Below are 17,151 nucleotides of genomic sequence, written 5' to 3' on the forward strand. Positions count from 1 at the left end.
GAGTCACAGATGTAGAAAACAAACTTATGGTTGGGGCAGGGTATAAATTGGGAGTTTGGGATTGACATATACACACTACTATATATAAAACGGATAACTAATAAGGACCTACTGTATAGCACAGCCAACTGTACTCAATACTCTCTAATGACCTACCTATATGGGAAAAGAATCTAAAAAAGAGTGGAGATATGTACAACTGAATCACTTTGTTGTACACCTGGAATTAACACAACATTGTAAATCAACTCTACTCCAATAAAAATTTTTTTAAAGTTTGCTTTTTGTCACATGTGCAAGGCTCCCCTGAATATTAGCTGATGGTCTGCCTGGTGCGTGTTTATGCCAAGTCAGTTTTTATTAATCTGAACATCTCCCACCCCAAGAAAATGGGCAAATATTAAAAGTTTGAGCATTTGCAAAAACAAACCCTGTCAAACACTGAAACACCACTAGAGGGAATGCAAATCAGTTTAAACCTTTCTGTACAACTTGGCAGTAATATCAAAAGCCTTAAAAACACATAGGCCAACCCCACCCCACCCCCTACACACACACAAACACACACAAAACTATTAGAACTAATAAATGAGGTCAGCAAAGTTGTAGGATACAAGGTCAAGGATACAGAACTTAGTTGGATTTCTATGATCTAGCAATGAACAATTTGAAAATGAAATTAAGAAAATAATTCCATCTTCAATAGCATCAAAAAGAATAAAGTACTTAGGAATAAATTTAACAAAAGAAATGCAAGACATGTATGCAGAAGACTATAAAACATTGGTAAAGAAATTAGAGAAGATCTAAATAAATGGAAAGACATCCCATGTTCATGAATTGGAAAACAATTTTTTTAAGGCGGCAATACTCCCCAAATTGATCTACAGGTTGAACACAATCCATATTAAAATCCCAGCTGCCAGGGCTTCCCTGGTGGCGCAGTGGTTAAGAATCTGCCTGCCAATGCAGGGGACACAGGTTTGAGCCCTGGTCCGGGAAGTTCCCACATGCCGCAGAGCAACTAAGCCCGTGCGCCACAGCTACTGAGCCTGCGCTCTAGAGCCCACGAGCCACAACTACTGAGCCTGCGTGCCACAACTACTGAAGCCCGTGTGCCTAGAGTCCATGCTCCGCAAAAAGAGAAGCCACTGCAATAAGAAGCCTACGCACCTCAACAAAGAGTAGCCCCACTCACCACACTACAGAAAGCCTGCGCGCAACAACAAAGACCCAATGCAGCCAAAAATAAATAAATAAATAAATAAAATTTATATATATAAAAAAGGAAAATTTGTTAAAAAAAAATCCCAGCCTCCCTTTTTGCAGAAATTGGCAACATGATACTAAAATTCAAGGGCTTGTATTTGGAAATACAAACCAAAACCACTATGAGATACCACTTCATACCTTGTAGGATGATTAGAATCAAAAAAAAAAAATCGTGGTGAGGATGTGGAGAAATTGGAACACTCATATTGCTGTTGGGATTGTAAATCAGTGCAGCCATTTTGGAAGCAGTCTAGCAGTGCCTCGAAATATTAAACAAAGAGTTACCATATGATCCAGCCATCCCTTCCTAGGTAAATGCCCAAGAGAACTGAAAACTATGTCCACAGAAAAACTTGTACATGAAGGTTCACAGTAGCATATTCATAACAGTCAAAACCCAAATGTCCATCAACTGACGAATGAATAAACAAAATGTTATATATATATATATATATAATACAATGAAATATTATTTGGCAACTAAAGGAATGAAGTACTGAGACATACTACAGCCTGGATGACCCTTGAAAACATTATGCTAAGTAAAAGAAGCCAGACAGAAAGGGCCACATATTATAGGATTCCATTTATAAAGAAATGACCAGGATAGACAAATCCATAGAGGTAGAAAGTAAATTAGTGGTTACCAAGGGCTGAGGCCAGGGGAGACCAAGGAGTGACTGCTAACAGGTAGAGGTTTCTTTTTGCAGTGACAGAAATGTTCTAAAATCAGTAGTGAAAGCTGTACAAATGTGAATATCCTAAAAATCCCTAAATTGTACACTTTTAAAAGATCAACTTTTCGTGAATGATATCTCAATAAAGCTGCTTTTTAAACACGGCTATGCCCAAACTCATAGAACTCTACACTAAAAAGGGTAAATTTTACTGTATACCTCTATAAATTTGACTTTAAAGAAGATTCATATACCCTGTTACTCAATCTTAAGTACTCATCTGTAGAAAACATTAAAGATCATACAGAAAGATGTAGCTTAAAGAAAGTTTGTTACAACACTGTTACAGAAAAGAAAGAAACCTAAACTGAGCAGCAGGAACCTGGATATTTATGGAATACTAGGTGGCCTTTAAGAATGCCAGAAGAGGGCTTCCCTGGTGGCGCAGTGGTTGAGAATCTACCTGCTAATGCAGGGGACACAGGTTCGAGCCCTGGTCTGGGAAGATCCCACATGCCACAGAGCAACTAGGCCCGTGAGCCACAACTACTGAGCCTGCGCGTCTGGAGCCTGTGCTCCGCAACAAGAGAGGCCGCGATAGTGAGAGGCCCGCGCACCATGATGAAGGGTGGCCCCCACTTGCCACAACTAGAGAAAGCCCTCGCACAGAAACGAAGACCCAACATAGCCCTAAATAAATAAATTAATTAATTTTTTTAAAAAAGAAAAAGAATGTCAGAAGAGAGCTTCCCTGGTGGCACAGTGGTTAAGAATCCGCCTGCCAATGCAGGGGACATGGGTTCGAGCCCTGGTCCAGGAAGATCCCACATGCCGCAGAGCAACTAAGTCCATGCGCCACAACTACTGAGCCCGCATGCCACAACTACTGAAGCCCATGTGCCTACAACCCATACTCCACAAAAGAAGCCCGCGCACCGCAACGAAGAGCAGCCCCCACTCACCACAACTAGAAGAAAGCCCGCGGCGCAGCAACGAAGACCCAATCAGCCAAAAATAAATAAATTAAAAAAAAAAAAAGAATGCCAGAAGAAATTAATCACTGATGGGGAAAGGTAACTTATCAGGTCTCCCCAGAAACTGGCACATTTAGATTGGGTAATCTGAGCAGAGTTTAATAAAGGTCTTATTTAGAAAGCAGGGTGCAGAAGACCACAAGCCATAACGCAGTGCCTGGCAAGAGGAAGCAGCTGGGAGTGACCAGTCAGCAGAGCCAGGGAAAACAGCCGAGTGCAGAGGACTGCCAGACAGCCCGCCCAGCACGGAGGGACACAGCCAGGCTGCTGAGCCCCAGCAGGGAGGAATCCCAGGAACCTGCTCCCCTCCCACCTTACAGCCTCCTGCGGGTGCCAGGAGGACATCGGAATCCAGTGGGACATCAGAGGGGACCCTGGACACGATCCGTGCAAGTCAGCCTGCAGGGTGGAGAGCTGGGTGGAGAGTGCATCCAAGTGACAAATGGAAGATGTCCAGCACAGATGGTCACAGCAGTAAACAAGGAGTAGTTTACAAGTGACTACATTTTTAAAAAAATACAGATAAGTAACATACAACCACTTAAGAAACTCTAGAATGGTTTACTCCAAGGGGTAAACAGTGGTTCACCCAGAGTTCCTCAACGGTGGTGCTGTTGGCAGCTGGCAAAGCAATTCTTCATGGTTGGGTACTGTCCCAGGCACTTTAGGACATTAGCCTCCCTGGCCCCCAGGGCACTAAACACCAATAGAAACCTCAGGCATTACAATAACCAAAAATTTTTGAAAAGTCTCCCCACTCCCAGACATGGGTTGGTACCATGCCTGATAGTAACCACCGTGGGGGTGAGAATTAAAGGGTTTTTTTTTTTTCTTACCTGCATTTTTATAATTTTTCTACCAAGACTAGGTACTGTTTTTGTGAAGCAGAAAAAATATGTTCACTATTCTTTAAAAAGAACTCAACAGGATAGAATAATTTAGATTCCAGCTCTCGGGAAACCCTATTTTGTCCTTCCCCTAACTTTGCTCATGACAGTAAGTAAATGAAAGGCGATCTGACATTATTACACGGATGACATAACTCATTTTGAAGTCACCAATAACAGGAAGGGTGAGATTAACTCACCTTCTGACAAATCACTTTTATTCTTCATATACTCATAACTGTTATGAGATCACAGCATCCTACGAGTCACAGGTCAAGTACTAGATTGCTTCCAGCTTGTTATAAAACTTTAAAAGGAAGGAAACCAATACAATTTGGTTTCTACACGATGTTACATTGGCACAGCCTAGAGTATTTTAGCAGGTTTAGCTATTATCACTCACCCCTGTGAGAAAGCCAGGGCAAGGGATTTTGACAACAGATTTGGGGAAACGTGTTTTGTTCTCTATTACTTCCCCCAGGCTCAAGCAGGGAGTCAGGTTCTTAGTAATTCTTTGTCTCAGTACTTTGTATTTTCAAGGCAGAAAGTAGCATTCTTCTGGGGGCAGGTCTAACCTAATCTAAGGGCTGGAAGAGTAATAGTTTGAAACCGCCCTGCCGCCATCCTGGGATAAAGAAGCAGTGGTACCATTTTTCAATAAGTTCAAGAAACCATCCATTGTAAGCTGCATCCTGACCCAGATATTAAAACATGAACAAAAAACGATCTTGGATCAATAAAACATAGTATACCACTTAGGGTGATCCTTAGCATTTTTAATTTTAAAAGTTCTTCTAATGTAAAAAAATATTTTTAGTTTAATAGGCTCACATTACTGATGGCAGTTTAAATTAATACAGCTTTGGGGAAAGATAACTTCAGGATATGTATCAAAACAGAATATGTAGATTTGTGTACCTTTTGACACATCAATATATACTTTAAGGAACTTTCCCTCCATAAAGTCAACTGGAGGGTTTCCCTGGTGGCGCAGTGGTTAAGAATCCGCCTGCCAATGCAGGGGACAAGGGTTTGAGCCCTGGTCCGGGAAGATCCCACAGGCCGCGGAGCAGCTAACCCGTGCGCCGCAGCTACTGAGCCTGAACTCTAGAGCCCGCAAGCCACAACTACTGAGCCCGTGTGCCACAACTACTGAAGCCTGCGTGCCTAGAGCCCGTACTCTGCAACGAGAAGCCACCGCAACGAGAAGCCCACGCACCGCAATGAAGAGTAGCAACCGCTCGCTGCAGCTAGAGAAAGCCCGTGCGCAGCAACGAAGACACAACACAGCCAAAAATAAATATATAAATAAAATTAATTAATTAAAAAAAAAGAAAAGAAAGTCACCGGAAAAGTGTGGAAAGAGAGGGAAAAACAGGAAGATTGCTACACCTCTGGCTGTACCAGTACAACCTAGAACATGTTAGTTTTAAAACAGAAAGCCGAGGAACTCAAATACAGTACTTCTATGTGACAGACAACTGTAATAATGCAAGAGATCCAAGACCCTGAAAATGTTCACAGTAAGGAAACACAGCAGTTAACAAATCCATGAGAAAAATTATAAGAAGATACATGCGTAGGGGAAAAAAGTGTAAAAGGAATTTCAGAAAAAAAACTAAGAAAACGTAAAGATAAAATATCAAATTTTGGGGCTTCCCTGGTGGCGCAGTGGTTGAGAATCTGCCTGCTAATGCAGGGGACACGGGTTCGAGCCCTGGGCTGGGAGGATCCCACATGCCGCGGAGCAACTAGGCCCGTGAGCCACAACGACTGAGCCTGCGCGTCTGGAGCCTGTGCTCCGCAACGGGAGAGGCCGCGATAGTGAGAGGCCCGCGCATTGCGATGAAGAGTGGCCCCCGCTTGCCACAACTAGAGAAAGCCCTAGCACAGAAACGAAGACCCAACACAGCAAAAATAAATTAATTAATTAATTAATTTTAAAAAAAATCAAATTTTTGGGCTTCCCTGGTGGCGCAGTGGTTGGGAGTCCGCCTGCCGATGCAGGGGACACAGGTTCGTGCCCCGGTCCAGGAAGATCCCACATGCCGCAGAGCGGCGGGGCCCGTCAGCCATGGCCGCTGAGCCTGCGCGTCCGGAGCCTGTGCTCCGCAACGGGAGAGGCCACGACAGTGAGAGGCCCGCGTACCGCAAAAAAAAAAAAAAAAAAAAAAAATCAAATTTTTAGAAATCTCCTTAACCGTCCATGAGTTTTCCTGATTGAGAGAACACACCAGGTCCTTAGTATTATGGAAGAAAACGGACTCCTATGAAGGCACATCATTAGGATGTTACAGATCTCTGGGGAGAAAGAAGATTCTATAAGCTTCCAGAAAGGGTGGGGGGGTGGGGATCAAGAATTGGAATTTTTTAAAAAGAATTATAAGAGCTAGAAGATAACAGAGGAATACTTTCAAAATTCTGAGGGAAAACAATTTCCAATCCACCCTTCTTTACCTAGTCACCCTATTAATTATGTGTAACAGTAGAATCAAGACATTTTGAAAGATGCAAATCTCGATTTACACATGCATCCTTTCTCAGGAGGCTGTGTGTTCCCCCAGCGGCAGTGAGTCAAGACAGAGAAGGACACAGGTCATGGGAAGGACAGGGTCCAACCCAGGAGAGAGGGGAAGAGAATCTCCAGGGTGACACGCAGGAGATCCCAGGCCATCAGCTGTGCCCAGGTGAGCAGGCTGGGTGGGAGGAGGTCAGTAGCTCCCAGAGGATTGGTCAGAAGGATGACCCTGACTGAGTACCTGCTGTGTCTCAGTTTCCTGAAAGGGGATTCAAACAACTAAGGTAAAGTTAGTGTCTAAATATCTAGAGAACTAAAAAATGGAAATAGAATTACAAACTCCAGGGAAAACAAGAAATTGGACAGAAAAGGAAAAGCACTCATAGACCACTCAGTGGCTCCTCTGTGAACAGTGTTTCCGGTATCCTAAGGTAGCACTGGTTAGTGATGTAACCCAAAGACAGGAAAGGAGTATGTATAATGGGGGTGGGGAAGAGGTGGTCCAAGAGAGCTAAAGCCTCATCTTTCAGAGTGGGAAGCCACTGAATAACATCTACAATTTGGGAGGGGGGGTGGTTGGAATCAAGAACCAGAATTATAAACACATTATTTAGAGCTCTAAGAGATGTGAACGTGGGTACCTCTGGTATAGCGATGGTGGCGGAAACTTACATTTCTACCCGTAGAACCATGACTCTTTCAAACTTGTGCATATATAGACGTGTCAAAAATAAAAACCCGACTCTAGTAGTAATAAGGACAATTTTTCTTACATATTTTTCCATTTTTTTCAAAAAACGTATTGAAATCGTAAAGTATACATGCTAACATATCAACAGTGGTTATTTCTAGAACGCGACTGTGGACCATTTACATTTTTTCTTTCACTTTCCAACTTTCGGAAAAAAGTATGTAACATGGAGTTTATTGACAATAAATCAGAAAACAAGAGGTGTGTTACTTTAAGTCTGGTCCACATCCACCCCAGGGTAGAAGCCCCATCTCTGTCATTTTAGCTTCTGCTCGTTCTGCTGGAGCAGGGGAGCCTGCCAACTCCTTCATTCACACAGCAAATATTTGTTGGATTCCTATAAGCCAGGCCCTGCACAGTGATTCCAATACCCCAGCTTTTTTTTTTTTTTGGATCTCAAGGCCTCAATGCCAGCTGGGGGAACTATATGGGGCAACCAGCTGGGGCATGGGCTAAGCAAACACTTCAAACTCCTCGTGCACTGGATACATCTGGGATTGATTCAGTTGGTCTGGGTTGGGCTCTGAGACTCTGGAGGAGCAAGCAAGCTACTTGATGTGCACAGGTTTTGCTGAAGGTTTCTCAGAGGAACCACTGGGGTCCTCAGTCACTTCGGCACCATCATGGCCCCATATAGGCTAGATTTCAATCCCACAAATGTTTAAGTGAAAGTATACGAGATACAGCAAAAGGGGTGCTGCTTAGACAGCTGGAAGGGATGCCCCTTGGCAGTTAAGAGCAGGACCCTGGAGTCAGGCAGGCCTGGGTTTGAATCCCACCTCCACCACCCCCAGGTGCGACATACTTCCTCTCTCTAAGCCTCAGTCTCTTCACATGTAAAATGAGATAATTAAAGCTACCTTCACAGGATAGGGTTGTTGTGTGGTACATGAGAGCACGAAGGCATCTAAAGCGCTTGACAAGACCCTGGCACAGGATGAAGACAATAAATAGTGGCAACCACTAGCTGTTAACACGGCCGGCGTCCTTTCTCAGCCACGAAGGGACCTAAGAGGTGATCACTTGACCTCTCAGCCTCCATGTCTTCCTATGGAGAGGAGAAGGCACATGCCCGGCCTTCTCCCCAGGAACGTTCTGAGTCTTAAACCAGGATGTGCACAGCACCAAACAGGAGACCCTTTGGTCTTCAAAGAGCACCAGACAAGAGACCCTCAGATTTTATTCAGTAAACGTCTCCTGATTCACCTCGATTTTACTACCAGGGAGATAAATTTTAAAAAAAGAAAAAGTCTTCTCCTCTCCTCTAATCTTCGTAAAGTTTTGTTTTTAGGGAAAAGGCCACCCAGGTAGAGAGCAGGTAAGGGAGGCACCAGGTGTCCCTGACACTCATTAACACAAACTCAATGCCCACCAAGCATCCTGCTCCCAGAACACACCACGCCCACAAAGAGGGCCCAGCAAGTCGAGTTTCTCTCCAATGGACCTCCCAAGGGTCACGACCCTCTCCCCCAAAAGAGCCCAAGGTGATGAGACCTCGTTCAGAGAGGGGGTCTCTGAGTTCGGCACCTGGGGATGAAGAAGAGGCTGAACAAAAAGGACTCCTTCGAAGCCCTCCCGAGCATGTGAACAAGCTCCCAGGCGAGGAGCACGGCGCGGGGCCCAGCTGCGCCCCTGCCCCCAGCCCCGCCCGCCCGGAGGTACTCACGATCTCCGCCACGATGAGGAGTCCGGGCAGGGTGCGGAGGAACTCGCGGTCGTAGGCGAAGCTGCTGCTGGTGGTGGAGAAGTTCTCCGCGAAGGAGCTGGCGGTGGTGGTGACGGTGTGCGAGCGGGCGCGCTGCGGCTCCTCCATCGTCGCGCCCCGGCCGGGCCGGCCCCGCCTCGGGAACCCCCGGCGCCTCGGGGCTGGCCGCGCGGCCCTGAGCCCGGGGACACCGGCGGGGGGGGGGGAGGGGAGCGCGGCGGCACGGGGACCAGGGCGCACGGGGGGCACCCGCCGGGATCCGTCCGGCCACAGTGCGTGTCCGGCGAGTGCGCGGCTGCCCCTGCTCCTAGGCGCGCGGGCTCTCGGCCTGCGCGGGGGCCCCGGAGCAGGAGACGGGGTGAGGGGAGGCCGCCAGCAGCCAAGGGAGGCGGCGGAGGCCGGGCGGAGGGGAGGGGGCGTGGAGAGGGGCGGGCGCGCGGCTGGCGAGGAGAGACCGCCCCGCGGAGGCGCCGAGGAGCGGCGGCCGCTTCACCTGTTGCGGGGCTCGCGGCCGGGAGGACGCGCTGGCGCGCGCGGGGCGGCGGGCTGCACGGGGAGTTGGGGGAAGGAGGGCTTGGGGAGTAGCGGGAGGGAGGGAGGGCGCGGGGAGTGGGGGGAGGGAGGGCGGGGGTCGCGGCCGCTCCGCCAGGCCCCGCCTCCCGGGGGCGGGCCGCCGCTAACCTGTCTCCTTCCACCTGGTGGCGGCCAGCCCTGGGTCCTTGGACCCCGGGGAGAGCCAGGCCTCCTGACCCTGCGGCTCCGGGAATGGAGGGGGTGGGGAGGGGCGGTGACTCCAGGGGCGTAAGAGCGGCTGGAATTACGATCCGGCCGGACCTTAGACCCGAGATCGATGCTAGGCCGCCGGGACGGTCCAACCAGAGCTTCTCCCCCTGCCGCCGCTTCCGCTGCCGAAGCCCGACGTGATTTCTTGCCGCTCCTGCCGGGAATAATTTGAGGAACCAACTTTTTCGCTGGGTTTGGAAGACGAGATGCTTCTTGGCGCTCGCAGTGGCTCGATCGCCGGGATCCGTGGAGCCTCGGCGCCGGCGCCTGGCCCGGAGATGAGAGCGGGGAGATATTTGGGATCCCTGGTCATGATGAATCAGTGTCCCATAACCCTCGGGAGGAAATGTTGGAGGAAAGCTTGAACGGTGTGTGTGTTGCGCAAACTGAAGTTTCTGACTAACGGGCTGTACTTTCCTGGGGTGCGGGAGAGGAGGAGGGAGCCCCACACAGTGAGGCAGCTTGTTAGAGGGTCGGGCTGACCCGAGCTCCAACACCGGCACTTGCATTTCTCAGCTGTGTGACCAGGAGCAAGGACCTCCACCTCTCTGTGCCTCAGTGGTGCCATCTGTAAAATGCGTAGATGGGCGCATGGCCAACAAAAGCATCTTCGTGGCGCTCTCTCCTTTTGTATTGTGAAAGGATGGCAAGAAAGGATGGTTCTATTTTATTCAGAAACCCCCAAAAGGAAATATCCTTGTTCACAAATAAAGCGTTGCTTTGGGGTCACCACAAAGCCATTCCCTCTTATCTGCCCCAAGACACGTTTAAAAAAGATCAGAAGGGACATTTTTTTCCACAATGTCCTATCAGCTGAGCTGAGAAAGCAAAAACTATTGCATACAATCTAATAAAACAAAACAAGGAATTCGTTTCTTTTAGTCTAGGGCCTACTCAGGCGGACCTCAGGGAGTAAAAGTTAAGGCTTCAAAAGCATTACAAAGACGACGATTTAGAGAAATTCCATCCATGAGCATTTGCTAAGTATCTTGGGCTGGTGGGTAAAGAGAATAAGAAATATAGCCCTGGGGCTTCCCTGGTGGCGCAGTGGTTGAGAGTCCGCCTGCCAATGCAGGGGACACGGGTTTGTGCCCCGGTTCGGGAAGATCCCACATGCCGCGGAGCGGCTAGGCCCGTGAGCCATGGTCGCTGAGCCTGCGCGTCCGGAGCCTGTGCTCCGCAACGGGAGAGGCCACAACAGTGAGAGGCCCGCGTACCCCCCCCCCAAAAAAAAAGAAAGAAAAGAAAGAAATATAGCCCTTTCCCCGAGAGCAGCGGTTCCCAACGTGTGGTACCCGGACCAGCAGCATCAGTATCAACCAGGAACTCTCAGAAATGCAAGTTCTCAAGCCCCATCCTAGACCCACTGAATCAGAAACTCTGAGGGCAGGGGCCAGGAAGCTGTTTTTGAACCAGCCTTCCAGGAGACTCTGATACATACTGAAGTTTGAGAGCTACTGGTTTAGAGAAACCAATTTTGCAGCTGTGGAAATAAGAGATACACACATGGAATGGCTGGAGAAGCTGTCTGTGGCATCATGCAGGACATTTAGCGAAGGCACGAAGGAAGTCGAAACAGCTCTGTTTCTGTATTACAAAGGACAAGCCCTTCTCAGAAAACCCCTAAGGCCAAATGGATTTCAAAACTCAGATCTTTAATTTAGAAAGGTAAAAATGTACATATACCATACACCATATAACACCCTCAGTGAGGTCTGGAGTGGCACTTTCATCAAATACACTAGTTTTCGGCAATGAAAATACGTACATGAATTAAGTGTGTGTTTGGCTTATCTACTGCAGTGCGATAAATGCTCCCAAACATCAGTGGTTTAAAATAACAACCATCTAGGGCTTCCCTGGTGGCTCAGTGGTTGAGAGTCCGCCTGCCGATGCAGGGGACGCGGGTTCGTGCTCCGGTCCGAGAAGATCCCACATGCCGCGGAGCGGCTGGGCCCGTGAGCCATGGCCGCTGAGCCTGCGCGTCCGGAGCCTGTGCTCCGCAACGGGAGAGGCCACAACAGTGAGAGGCCCGCGTACCGCAAAAAATAAAAAAAAAATAATAATAACAACCATCTTACTCATGAATCTGTGGGTCAGGAATTTGGGCGGGGCTTGGCTGGCAGAGTCTTCCGCTCCACAGGGTGTTGGTTGGAGTCATTAACTCAGCTGTTTTCAGCCGGTGGCAGGGCAGGTGTGGAAAGGCTGAAAAGCCTTCAGTGCTTTTCAGAGCACTTCAGTGCTCCTCTACCTGGCCTCTCTCTCTCTCTCTCCCCGCCCCGTGAAGCTTATTAGGCTTCCTCATAGCATGGTGGGTTCAGAGTAGTTGGACTTCTACACAGTAGTTGGCTTCCAAGAGGGGAAAAAATAAGCAGAAGCTGCAGGTCTCTTAAGATCCAGCCTTGAAATCTACAGAGCATCATTTCTGCTACATTCTATTGGTCAAAGCCAGTGATAAGGGCAGCCTGATTCAAACAGAGGGGAAAAAGACACCATGTCTGGATGAGAGAAGCAGCAAAGGACTGTGGCCTTTGCTTTTAATCCACAGCTTTTCATCTTTTAATCCATGAAGTGGGATAAAAAAAGACAATGAATAACTTCATACCAGGTTAAGTCATATGTTTCTACCAAATACATTTTCTGCAAACTTGAAACTTTTGGTTTTCATCTTCTTAGATTTCAGAATTACAAAGAAGCAATTATACACTGGTTGTTGACAAATGGGCTGCTCCTTTCCAACTGCTGCCTAAATTCAGGTGCTCATCTTCTGCCTGGAAGCATCCTGATGGGATGTCCATTCCTCCAATGACATGTTTATACAATCCACCCTTCATCTACCTGTAAGAATTATTGTCCTGAAACCCCAGGCTCAGATCTGGGTTAATGTCCCACTGTGCACACTATAAAAGCCGCTAGGAGGTGGCACACCTTACGTTTCCAGCCCTTTTCCCAAAGTGCTCTAGAATGCTTCCCATTCCAACCCCAAATACATTTTCACATGTCTCTGTAAGTGTGACCACTTTATGTCCCTAACCAGCTTTTCTCAGCCTAGAAAGCCTCCTACCTTCACCCACAGCTCAAATCTGCATCCTTTGGGCCCATTTCAAAAGCCACCTTTTCTGTGATTTCCATTAGATTTCCATAAAGCTTATTCTTCTTTGCTTTAGAATTCGTTCATTTTACGCACCTCTCTTTACCACTTCTTGAGGGACTATGAACTACCCTTCTTTATCTCCCTCCCCACCAGAGGAGGTATTGAATGAATGCTGAAACCCAAACTTTATTCTTTTTTTTTAATGTTGATGAAGTCTAGATTATTTTCTTTTGTTGCTCATGCTTTGGATTTTATATCTAAGACTCCATTGCCAAATCCAAAGTCATGAAAATTCACACCTGTGTTTTCTCTTTTTTTTAATTGATTAATTAATTTATTTATTTTTGGCTGCATTGGGTCTTCGTTGCTGCGTGCGGGCCCTCTCTAGTTGTGAGCAGGGCCACTCTTCGTTGCAGTGCAGAGGCTTCTCATTGCGGTGGCTTCTCCTGTTGCTGAGCACAGGCTCTAGGCACACTGGCTTCAGTAGTTGTGGCGCACAGGCTCAGTTGCTCCGTGGCATGTGGGATCTTCCCGGACCAGGGCTTGAACCCGTGTCCCCTGCATTGGCAGGTGGATTCTTAACCATTGTGCCACCAGGGAAGTCCCCCAAACTTTATTCTTAAATGCAGAAAAATATCAGAGGAAGAAAAGGTAGGCCCTGCCCTCCTATAAAAGACTTCATGAAGAACAGAGCTTTGAGCTTAGACTTGTAGGAGGTATCTAATTCATTAAAATGGAGGAGAAGGTGGACAGGTAAGACAGACATCACCCAGCCTATAGGAACAGGCGAAGCAACACCACAAGTACCAGCATGAGTAGGCCAGGTACAAACAGATACAGAGAAATCTAAGGAGATCTGTTTGCATGGAAGAATGTTCTCGTGTGGGTTGTTGAGGGTTTATACAGAGTCTGAAATACGGTTTCCACTAGGCCATATTACCCAAGAAGCAAGCTATGAGATGTAGCATTGCCAAGAATCCGTGGAGCCCAGGCCATTCCATAGGGACCCAAGGCTCATCAATAATTCAGTGAAAAAGTGGACACCTTGTGACTTTTACCTACTATCTGAAAGAGGACCAAGGGACATTCTCATTTATAAAGAATTTTTTATAGATTCATCTAACACTCCTTTCTCTTCATTATTATTCTAGTTTAAAATTAATTATGATTTTTTCAGGCAAGAATCATCAATGGATGTTAGAATTAGTGAGTGGAAGTATGATGAGAAAAAAGGATATTTACATCATCTCAAAGTATCTCCCCAGAAGATACAGTTTTCCCTTTGAATACTTATGAATTCATAAGTAAGTCTGCAGTAGGGAGACCTGTGAGACACCACCAGATGTCAAAGTCAGTATTATCAGATAGCGTGTACCTCCTGATCTGACGCATCGAGGAGAAGGCAACATCACTTCTGTGGTCTTCTTATCAAAATGAATAACCTGACTTCAGTCATGAGGAAAGAACAGACAGACCAAAATCAAAGGACATTTTGTTAAGTATCAGGGTCATAAAAGACAAAGAAACACTGAGGAATTGTTCCACACTTGAGAGCCAAGTGCAAGGTAAAATGCTAGATGAGTCGGAAAAAGAACCTCAGGGGACTTCCCTGGCGTCCAGTGGTTAAGACTCCGTGCTTCCAATGCAGAGGACTCGGGTTCGATTTCTGGTTGGGGAACTAAGATCCCACATGCCACTCGGCCAAAAAATAAAAAAATAGAATAAAACACATGTGAATTCAAAAATATACAATTAAAAAAAAAACCCTCAGTGAGACAGTGGGGGAAATCTGAATACATTTTGTAGATTAGATAACAGCATTGTATCAGTGTTAATCCCATGATTTCAATCTTGATACTCTTGTTATGTAAAATGTTAATATTTGTGGCATCTGGGTGAAAGTTTACAGAAAATCTTTTTTTTTTTGCAACTTTTTGATTAGTCTGAAATTATTTCCAAAAGTTAAGAAAATAAAAATATTTATGGTTGATCATAAATAGGGTTCTCTAGTTCCAACTGTAGTTCAGATTCTCCAAGCACATTTGATTTTGTAGTTTATCCATCCCAGAACTTCCAGTCTCCCCTCCTCTTGTTATTAATGTGTCTTGTAGGGAAAGCAGGAGTTTGGCTTAGAAGTGAAAATGTTCTTTCACTCAGTCCTGAAAGCTACCAGTCAGTCTGGTCTGCCCTCAACTTGAAAACAGGCAGACATGGGGCCCAAATCCATTCACCAATGAAGCTGTAGGTCTGTTTGTTTGGGTTCCAAGATGCTCTCTCAATTTGACCAGAGGCCTTAAGTCCTCTGGGGTTAGCAGATAAGGTCAAACAAGTAAATGTATCAGCCGGTTTTGTTTCAGAATGGCTTCTTGAATTGTGGTCTTCTAACCAGATACACTTGGGCTTAGAATATTAACTTTGTAGAAGGTTCTTACCTTACACAAAGGAGTCCATTCACTCCCATTTTTCTTGAAACATATGATCCCCCGGGTCACACTTTATTTTTGTGTTTTAGTGTTAGAAACAGGGACCAGAAATATTTCACTTTCCTCTTACCATAAATCCACATTTGGGAACCTGGAAATGCAGTGAAATCAGCTCAACATTCAAACTCAGTTGAGGGGCATGTCATAGAGAATGGTGGGGTCTGTGGTGAACAAGAGCACGAATGCTCTAAAAGGGCCACCTGGGTTTCTACCCCACCTGATTGCTACCTTGCAAAACTTTAGGCCTAGTATTGCTAGAAATCCCCGTTTATTTATTTATTTATTTTCAGCCACACAGCGCGGCTTGTGGGATCTTAGTTCCCCGACCAAAGATCGAACCTAGGCCCTCGGCAGTGAAAGCTTGGAGTCCTAACCACTAAAATACCAGTTTTTAAATATTGCCAGTTAACGTCCATTATTTTAAAAGACTGTATGTGTCACCTTTGTGGGCTGAACAACGAATCTGAGAAACCGTCAGTTGGCATCACCTGATTCAGGCAAAGGGGGAAGGCTCTCTTCTCCCTTCCCAGCCCCCTCTCCCTCTCCCTCCCCCTGGGAGGCCCTCTAGAAGTCTGGGAGGGTGACTCTGAGGGTGGAGGGGCTGGAGGAACTACTGAGGAGAGAGAGGTGAGTGAAATGTGAAATCAGTGGAGGGATGCTTAGGGTTGATCAGGGTTCTCTGGAGCCGAGGAAGGTTAAGAGTGGGAAAATTTGGAGGGGTTAAGAGTCAGCTGATTTAGAACTAGGTGTTTAGAAGGTGTAATAATAATAACTAAGTAGTAATTAATTTATTATTGGCTTATTTTGGGTCAAGCACTGCCTTAAGTTGAATTCTATTCTATTTTTAAAAAATCTTCTTGGGACTTCCCTGGCGGTCCAGTGGTTAGGACTCGGCGCTTTCTCTGCCGAGGGCCCGGGTTCAATCCCTGGTCAGGGAACTAAGATCCCACAAGCTGGGCAGAGCCAAAATAAAATAAAATGAAAAATAAAAATAAAAAATAAAAATTTTAAGGGTCTTGATCTCAATGAAAAAGATGGGCTCCCCAGAGTTCTTAGCTGCGGCCACTGGCTCAAGAAACATTGATCTAATATCTACAATGTGCTGTGCACTATTGGACTACACAGCTCTGTACGACTGTCCCTTCCTTTACTGAATATGTCATCAGAAGCGGGGAGAGAGCAGTAAATGAGTGATGGGTGGGATCCCTGCCAGGCCAGGGGTGGGCCCAAGGTCAGCCTGCACAGTGGGAAGGCAGCATGGTCAGCCTGGGGACCAGGGACTGTTTCTTCCAGAAGCAGACATTTAACTGTTTTCAAGGGCCATTCGAACGAAGTTAACTAAGCAAAGAACTGGGATAGAGGAGGAAATTCCAGAGGAAGGACACAATTCCCCCATCAGGAAGCGCTGGAACGGTGTGTTCGTGTTCGCTGAGATACATGGTGAGATGGGTTTTCAGCCCGCCTGGCTGTCCAGGGTAAAAAGCAATGGGCCTGCTCCCTCTCCATTTGGTCCATAAACATTAATTACACTGTGCTTGGCAAAGGGGGAGATGGGGAGAAATTCCATCAACGAGCATTTATGAAGCTCGTTATCATACCATACCCGCTCCTGTTTGAGTCACTGAGAGCTGCAGGGGTGCGTGTGTGTGTGTGTGTGTGTGTGTGTTATCATCTTCCTAGAGGAGTGAATAAAGTCAAGATCAGGTACCTGAGGCTCTCGTGATCGTCAAGCTTTTTACTTTTTCTGCAAGTACTTTACAAGCAAGTAGAAAATTAAATTGACGATACATATAACATTTCCACCAAACCAAAGCTCAAGAAGAGGACTGGGAGGTGGGGCGGGGGGGGGGGTACCGTTCACTCCCTCCCGAGGGGCAGCTTAGTTGACCCCTCACACCAGGTCCTAGAGTGGAAAATGACTGAGGTCTGTGGAAGGAAGGGCAAGTT

At 46.6% G+C, this 17,151-nt stretch overlaps 2 protein-coding genes across 4 annotated transcripts in view; both read right to left on the reverse strand.

Annotated features, from left to right (window-relative positions):
• The window catches only part of CMTM8 (CKLF like MARVEL transmembrane domain containing 8), a 92,006-nt gene extending 82,901 nt beyond the window's left edge, over nucleotides 1-9,105 (reverse strand). The window contains exon 1 of the mRNA XM_082637563.1: nucleotides 8,806-9,105. Within this exon, the coding sequence (XP_082493689.1) occupies nucleotides 8,806-8,952 (147 nt within the window). The 5' untranslated portion in view covers nucleotides 8,953-9,105. The remainder of the gene's footprint in view (nucleotides 1-8,805) is intronic.
• Nucleotides 9,106-9,189: 84 nt separating this feature from the next.
• Nucleotides 9,190-17,151, reverse strand: part of GPD1L (glycerol-3-phosphate dehydrogenase 1 like) — a 120,890-nt gene continuing 112,928 nt past the window's right edge. For all 3 annotated transcript variants that reach the window (XM_082637550.1, XM_082637551.1, XM_082637552.1), the window contains exon 8: nucleotides 9,190-9,781. In XM_082637550.1, coding sequence (XP_082493676.1) covers nucleotides 9,334-9,781 — 448 coding nt within the window. In that variant the 3' untranslated portion in view covers nucleotides 9,190-9,333. The remainder of the gene's footprint in view (nucleotides 9,782-17,151) is intronic.

Source organism: Mesoplodon mirus, assembly GCF_964341445.2.
Source record: "Mesoplodon mirus genome assembly, chromosome: 12".
Taxonomy (NCBI): domain Eukaryota; kingdom Metazoa; phylum Chordata; class Mammalia; order Artiodactyla; family Ziphiidae; genus Mesoplodon; species Mesoplodon mirus.